Below are 8120 nucleotides of genomic sequence, written 5' to 3'. Positions count from 1 at the left end.
AATCTGTACTTTTATTTGTTTGCACGCATTGTTAAAGGTTTTCAGCTACAAAACACGATGTGTAATGTTCAAGCTTATTGTGTGTAAGCTTGTTCAAAATGACGAAAACAAATGTTGCTGAAAAATAACAGCTGACTCATTAAACTTAATTTAAATAAACGAATATTCGAATATTCTTTTTTTGTGAGCTCAAATATGCGAATGTGATATTTGTGGAAAACGCCCATCCGTAGTAAGTCAGTCTTGTATCTAGCAATGTACTACAACTGTTGGAACATGAAAACCCTTTCCAGGGATCTTTAATATGTAAATAATTGTTATTCTGCCTTTACAATATCCAATAAAGAACCAGGAAGCGTCTTGCTCTGTTGGTGTGTTTTACTGGAAGTACTGTAAAACTGTAACATACAGAAACCAAGAAAATGCATATTATAATCTCAATAGGGTGAATATACAATGCAAATATAAAATAAATAGCTTAGAATAAACTAAAAACCCCAAAAAAACGATCGCATTAGCAAGCGACTAGCACAATGCCAATATACATGGAAAATGCCATAGGGAAGCTAACAATACTAGCGCAACATATTTCCTTACAAATTACGAAATGAAAACATGTTAAAATTACTAAATTTGGTATCTAAAGGAAGCTAAGATCACTATCAAACAAATACTTACAGACAGATCTTTTTTAGGGACCAAAATAATAATTTACAGACTTTAACACTCTGGAATTCGACTTGCTGAGGAACTGTTTGGAGAATCACTGAACTACGGACGCTCTGCATGGACAAAACGCAAGAAACTCAAAACACAAATAACTCTTCCCACAAGGGGGCAGTACACTCCCCGCCTGGTATACTGCTATAACACTCTTAACCTTTAACTAATAACACAATTTCTGAAATAGGTCTTGTGTACACCTTAGCAGTACCTTCTTTAATTATTCGTACATCTACTTTACGTACTCTCTTATCTCGGCCAGGATAAGTGTCCACAATAAGTCCAGTAGGCCATTCGTTTCTTTTGACCTGAGTGTTCTTTAGGAGAACGACGTCACCAATGTCTAAGTTTGGTTGATCTGCTTGCCATTTTCTTCTTGGTTGAAGCGTTGCAAGATACTCTTCTCGCCATCGTTTCCAGAATGAGTTGGCAAGACTTTGCACCTTTTTCCATTGCTTACGGTACAAGTCCTTAGGATCAAAGTCTCCAGGAGGAACAGAGACGGGACAGATTTTCTGAGTGAGAAGGGCACTTGGTGTCAGCAAGTCGGGTTGTTGAGGATCGGATGACACAGGTACTAATGGACGACCATTCATTATGGCTGTTACCTCTGCCATGAGCGTCACAAGAACCTCATGAGTCAGATTTGGAGAGTGAACTTTCAGCATCATAGCGTCCAAAATACGTCGGGCCACTCCGATCATTCTTTCCCACACCCCTCCCATGTGAGAGGAGTGAGGTGGGTTGAATTTCCAAGTGCATGCCTCATTTTTAAGGTAGGATTGAAGCTCTGGATCTTCTGAACTTATCTGAAGCTCTTTGCATGCTCCAACGAAGTTCGTTACACAATCTGATCGAAAGAGCTTTGTGGGGCCTCTTATGGCCAGGAACCTTCTGAGAGCATTTATGAAACTTGAAGTTGAGAGGGACTCAACTACCTCGATGTGAACTGCTCGTGTGACTAAACAGGTAAACATTACTGCCCAGCGTTTGTTCTCTAACACTCCACCTCTTGTCCGGTGAATGCAGATGTTCCACGGTCCAAACACGTCCACTCCGACATGTGTGAAAGGAGGAGTTTGGATGAGACGATCAGCTGGAATGTCTGCCATCTTTTGTTGTAGTACATTTCCTCTTAACCTGCGGCAGGTTGTGCATTTGTTGAGAAGATTTGTCACCAACCTTTTTCCTCCAAGGATCCACAGTCCAGCAGACCTGATGGCTCCTTCTGTGATGTGTCTACCTTGGTGCACAACCTGCTCGTGGTAGAACTGAACCAGCAAAGCAGCAATGTGATGCTTCTTTGGAATCACAATGGGCTGGCTTTGTTCTTGAGTTATTTCTGCAGAAGTCACACGTCCTCCTACTCGCACCAGTCCTTCTTTGTCCAAAAACACATTAAGATTCTTCAGTGGACTGTGTTTTAGTATGTCCTCTCCTTTGTTCAAAGTTTGTATTTCCTTTTCAAATATCTCACCTTGAACAGTTCGAAAAATAACTAACTTTGCTTGTGTTAAAGCGTCCATCTTTGATTCATTTGACTCAGGAGCTTTTGAGATAGATCTGACCTTTTCAATGAGTTTGGCAATAGCTTGTGTAAGACGTTTCCAACTGGAGAAGCGTTCAAACCTGTGTGAGCCGAGCGATTTTGTCACAGTCGTAGTTGCAAATGTTGAGACTTGTGGGCGGACTTCAGTGTCTGTGGCAGGTTCAACAAGTTGAAAGCTGTTTGGTTGCACAGGACACTCTCCATCACTTTTCCTCAAGAAGTCAGGACCTGTAAACCAATTGGTAGAACTTAGTAGTGAAGCTGGCACATGCCGTGTTCCATGATCGGCAGGATTGCTTTCCGTGCTCACAAAGTGCCACTGACTGGGTTCAGATGACTTTCTGATGCGAGCAACACGGTTGGCCACGTAGACATAGAACCTTCGGCTGGTGTTGTTGATGTAGCCTAAGACTACTCGGCTGTCAGTGTAGTATTTCACTTTGTGAATTTTGATGTCAAGTTCATTTAATAGCATGTCTGCCAGCTCCACCGCCAGAACTGAAGCACATAGCTCCAAGCGAGGTACTGTGTGGACTTGTCTAGGAGCTAATTTGGACTTGCCCATGCAGAAGCCTACGTGGACGTGACCTTCGGTGTCTATGGCTCGAAGGTACGCAACTGCTGATATGGCTGATGTAGAAGCGTCTGCAAAGACACACAGCTCTCTTTGACAGGTAGATTGCAGTGACATGTTCACATACTGTCTGGGGATTTGTAGTTTCTCAAGGTCAACAAGCGAGTTTTTCCAAGATTTTCATTGTGCCTCTTTTTCTGCTGGCAGTGGAGTGTCCCATTCACAGTTCTCTGAGCACAATTCTCTGATGAGAGCCTTGCCTTGCATGATGATGGGGGCCGCAAACCCAAGGGGATCATACAAGCTGTTAACAGCAGAAAGAATGCCCCTTCTTGTGAATGGCTTGTCTTCTCTTGACACGAGGAAGGTGAAACAGTCATTTTGCAAATCCCAGTTCAGTCCTAAAGTTCTCTGTAAGGGCAGGGGTTCTGCACCAAGGTCAAGGTTTTTCAGTTCCTTTGCACGTTCTTCAGATGGAAACGCTTCCATTACATCTGGGCTATTGGAGGCTATTTTGTGCAAGCGAATGTTAGAGTCGGCAAGCATTTCTTTGGTGCTTTTCAGAGTTTGGATGGCACTGGCGTCTGAAGGAAAGGAAGCCAGTCCGTCGTCCACGTAAAAGTTTTTAAGAACAAACTTTTTGGCCTCGTCACTGTACTCCTCTTGTGTAGCCAGCGCCGCCCTCCGGAGGCCATATATTGCTATAGCAGGAGACGGGCTGTTTCCAAACACGTGTACAGTCATCCTGTACTCTCTGATGACCTTTGTGGGATCGTTACCTTCATACCATAGGAAACGCACAAAGTCACGGTGGTCCTCACGAATGACAAAACAATAGAACATTTGCTCTATGTCCGCAGTGATTGCCACAGGTTCTTTGCGGAAACGCAAGAGGACCCCAATAAGTGTGTTGTTCATGTCTGGGCCGCTCAACAAAACATTGTTCAGAGACGTGTCTTTATGAGTGGCACTGGAGTCAAACACCACACGTATCTGGTTAGGTTTGCGAGGATGGTAGACACCAAAGAACGGTAGGTACCAACACTCTTGGTCTTTGTCGAGTGGCGGGACGGGTTCTGCATGTCCTGACTCAAACATTTTCTGCATAAAATTCAAGAAATGCTCTTTCATTTGAGGCTTTTTGTCAAGCACGCGACGCAGCGAATTGAGACGTTTGACCGCTTGGTCTCGGTTATTGGGTAGTCTGTGCCTGTTTGGTTTGAAAGGTAGTGGCGCTACCCAGCTGTTGGACTCGTCCAAAAACATTTGCTCATCCATGATCTCCAGGAAAAGTTCATCATCCACTGACATAGCGGGTTTGTCATCATGTGGTGTTCTCATGAACAATTTGTTGGTGAGACAGTCGTTTTCATCTATGTCAACCAAGCTGGTCATGCTCAAAGAGTTAAATGGGGAGACAGTGCTCAGGATCTTTTCTTTGACATGGAATGAGTTGGGGCAAGAGTCCAAAAGAGATGTGCGTCCATTGCTCAACACTGTTGTGCGGTAAACATTGATTTTGCTTGGCACGTGAGCACCCCCAAGGCAGACCTCTCCTATTATGACCCAGCCAAGGTCAAGGCGCTTGTGCAATCTTGGTATGTCCCGACCGAGGAGGATCAGTATTGAAGCATTAGGGTCCAAATCTGGAATCTTGGCTGCCAAATGCTTGAGGTGAGTGTGGTGTATTGCGACCTCCGACGTTGGGATCTCAGATCGATCATCTGGGAGCATGTTGCACTCGATTAATGTGGGAAGCCGGACGCTAGTTTTGCCGTCGAGAGATTCTACTATGAAACCGTCAGCTTGGCGTGCCCTTGTCTCACTTACACCTGAGCAGGTTTTCAAAGTGTAAACTTTGGTGCCTGTGTTAACGTTAAAGATCTCAAAGAATTCCGTCTTAGCTAAAGACCTATTGCTTTGCTCGTCTAACACAGCATAGGCTTTCACTGCCTTTTCTTTGTGTCCAGCAGGATAAATGTTTACTAGACAGATTTTGGAGCATGAGCGTGAGCTGGTACCCTTGCCACAGATCTCTGTACATTTGGACACAATGGCTTGGATAGAACTTTCTCGTTGCTCCCCGCCATGCCCGTCTGCGGCTGCAGAGCCTGGAGCTTCTGTTTTCCAGGGTGCTGGGCCAGGGTGCAGCGCGGTGGTGTGGTAGTCGCTTTCACACTCATTGCAATGTACACTTGTGTCGCAGTCTTTTGCCATGTGGTCGACAGAGGAACAGCACTTGTAACAAATGTTCTTTTCCTTCAGAATGGCTTTTCTCTCATCCAAGGTCTTTGCTCTGAAACCACGACACTTGCGGAGGGAGTGTGGTTTGTTGTGGAGCGGGCACAGTTTATCTGGATCAACCATCTTTTGGTCAGAGGCGTCACAATAGCCTTTTGGAGCAGTTATTTCAGTTTTTCGAACAGATACTGCAGTTTTGAAGTTGGGCTTGTTCAGTCTTTCAGGCCTATAAACACTTGGGCAACCAGTAGAGAGCAAGGGGGCAAAGCTTGGGTCATTGAGAGTTTTAGCTTTGTCGCACACAAACTTCACGAAAACAGGGAATGGCGGGTATGAAGCATGGTGATGCTCTTTGTAATAGGATGCTGAAGTAATCCATTTCTCTTGAAGGTGGAATGGGAGTTTTTGAACAATAGGAGTGATGCCCCGGGACGTATCTAGGTAACTCAGGCCAGGTAGGAGACCATCTACATGGGCAGCATCGAGCTCTGAGATGAGATCACCTAGCTCCCTCAACTTATGGTTTTCTCTGTTTGCGATTTTGGGAAAATCTTCCAACCTTTTCAGGAAAGCATTCTCTATCGCTTCTGGGGACCCATAGCTATCCTCCAGTCTTTGCCACACCATTTTGACACCAGCTGTGGCATCATAGGTGTGTACAGCCCTTAATCGTTTTGCTTGCTCTGATGATTTGGGGCCTAACCACTTGCAGAGGAGATCCAACTCCTCTCTTGGTGATAAATAGAGTCCTTCTATAGCATTCAAAAAAGATGCCTTCCAAGCCCAGTAATTTTCAGGCTTATCATCAAACGTCAGGAGCCCTGAGCTTACCAACTCTCTGCGCACCAAATATTTGGCTAAATCTGATGTGGATTGGACTCGTTTGCACTGACAGCAGGGTGTGGAGACGATAGCCTGGGCTGGAAAGGGTGAGACTGATGGCTAGAGCGTGGCTGAATTCTGTGGTCAGTAGTAACTGGGGTTGGATACTGCGAGTGAGATGGGAAAAAGGCATTTTTGAACGAGCTTTGGGCATAAGAATGATCTGCCCCACTGGTGATGCCATACTGTGAGGAATGCTCCATCGGTAGCTCTTGAAACCCATAATCACTAATCTCACTGTTTTGAATGCTGTGCTCTTTGATTTTATTTGGCACAAAATCACCACTGTACTTTACTCGCTGAGCTGCTGGAAGCACTAGTGTGGTAGCTTGTGCAGAGTCACAGCGGGTACTAGCCAGCGGAGGTGGAACTGGTATGGGCTGGGCGACGTTGTCGCTGTTTTTTGGAACCCAGGTATCTCCACCTTCATCCTCAGCTGCTGCCTCCAGGACCTCTGCTTCGGCATTGGCGGCTGCAGCTGCACTCTGTAGATGCAGTTTAAGGAGGTCAGCGCTGAGCTCTGCTTTCTTTTTTGTAGCTTCAGCTTCGATGTGGGCTTGTTGTTTTATCACCTCTGCTTCTCTTTCAGCGTATGATGCCTGTGCTTGAGTGGCAGCTGCTTTAGCACGTACTTTTGCTGCCAAAACGCTTGCGTTGGACCTTTGACTGGCCCGTGACCGCTGACTGGCGCGTGAGATGTTAGAACAGTTCGATCTCGTTTCCCACAGGTCACCAATGTTGCTGACTGTACTTTGGTGGTCCGGGACAGCAGTGTTGTCTTCTGGATCGACTTTTGGCTGACCTTCCATCTGTCTTTTTACTATTCTGCCTTTACTAGTGTGTGTGTACTAGCTTTACAGATAGCTAACAATAAAGAACCAGGAAGCGTCTTGCTCTGTTGGTGTGTTTTACTGGAAGTACTGTAAAACTGTAACATACAGAAACAAAGAAAATGCATATTATAATCTCAATAGGGTGAATATACAATGCAAATATAAAATAAATAGCTTAGAATAAACTAAAAACCTCAAAAAAACGATCGCATTAGCAAGCGACTAGCACAATGCCAATATACATGGAAAATGCCATAGGGAAGCTAACAATACTAGCGCCACATATTTCCTTACAAATTACGAAATGAAAACATGTTAAAATTACTAAATTTGGTATCTAAAGGAAGCTAAGATCACTATCAAACAAATACTTACAGACAGATCTTTTTTAGGGACCAAAATAATAATTTACAGACTTTAACACTCTGGAATTCGACTTGCTGAGGAACTGTTTGGAGAATCACTGAACTACGGACGCTCTGCATGGACAAAACGCAAGAAACTCAAAACACAAATAACTCTTCCCACAAGGGGGCAGTACAATTGTATACTGTAAATATATGAAGGGAGGTATTGGCAAAATCTCACCTGTAGAAAATCACTATGAGAAATACAAGATTAAGAATTTGACTGTGTTATTTAAAATTGTAATTAAAACACATTGGACCTTTTAACCCAGTCAGTGGAATTGTCAGACGGTCCCTTGGGTGCGGTATAGCACGTCAATAATTTCTTCAGTTTAAATTTTCAGAATATACCTAGATTGTTTTTAACTCATTTTTTTATGTTAATATAAATTAGTTGCATATTGTTAAAACTAATCATGGTATTGATATCTTTGTGTGACTGTCGACTTTATAGATCAGTGGTATAATTAATTATAAAGAAAATGCAGCGCATTGGATTCTTTTTGACCCCATTTGCTTGCCTGTATATAGTTTCCATAATCATCAATAAAATCTATTCTGAGATCTGAGGTCTTATATCACAGTATTAATTGACTGAGAAGCATTACTCGTCATTGGGGAATCCTGGAGTGTGACGTGAGGGGATCCCCAGTATTACAGCTCAGTGACGCAAAAGCCATGACACAAAGTTACGGAAACTAAACAACCGAAAGCAATATGTGTCTTCCTTAGATGTAATGTTAGTTCTGTAATTCAGCGTTGGGTAAAACACCATTAGAATACTGCTTACTTGGTAACAGCAAAGAGGTTGAAATAAACATACGCACAATCAGCTTTTCCACATGCCCGATAATCAAAACTTCTGCTTAGCGCTTGCTTAATTTCTGCAGATCAGTTTTTGTAACTGTATT

General features: G+C 43.7%; 1 protein-coding gene across 1 annotated transcript; it reads right to left on the bottom strand.

Moving 5' to 3' along the window:
• Positions 1 to 720: 720 nt before the first annotated feature.
• Positions 721 to 2963, bottom strand: LOC132095631 (uncharacterized). The gene has a single exon (XM_059500770.1). It carries the CDS (start codon positions 2961 to 2963, stop codon positions 876 to 878), a length of 2088 nt encoding a protein of 695 aa, XP_059356753.1. The 3' UTR covers positions 721 to 875.
• Positions 2964 to 8120: the final 5157 nt, after the last annotated feature.

Source organism: Carassius carassius, chromosome 19 (genome assembly GCF_963082965.1).
Source record: "Carassius carassius chromosome 19, fCarCar2.1, whole genome shotgun sequence".
Lineage (NCBI taxonomy): Eukaryota > Metazoa > Chordata > Actinopteri > Cypriniformes > Cyprinidae > Carassius > Carassius carassius.
The sequence above is the reverse complement of the archived record's forward strand: the minus strand, read 5'-3'. Positions and strand labels throughout refer to the sequence as shown.

Excerpts from the sequence above, each read along its gene's own strand:
- LOC132095631 (XM_059500770.1), bottom strand. The coding sequence starts at position 2,963 with ATGTCACTGCAATCTACCTGTCAAAGAGAGCTGTGTGTCTTTGCAGAC.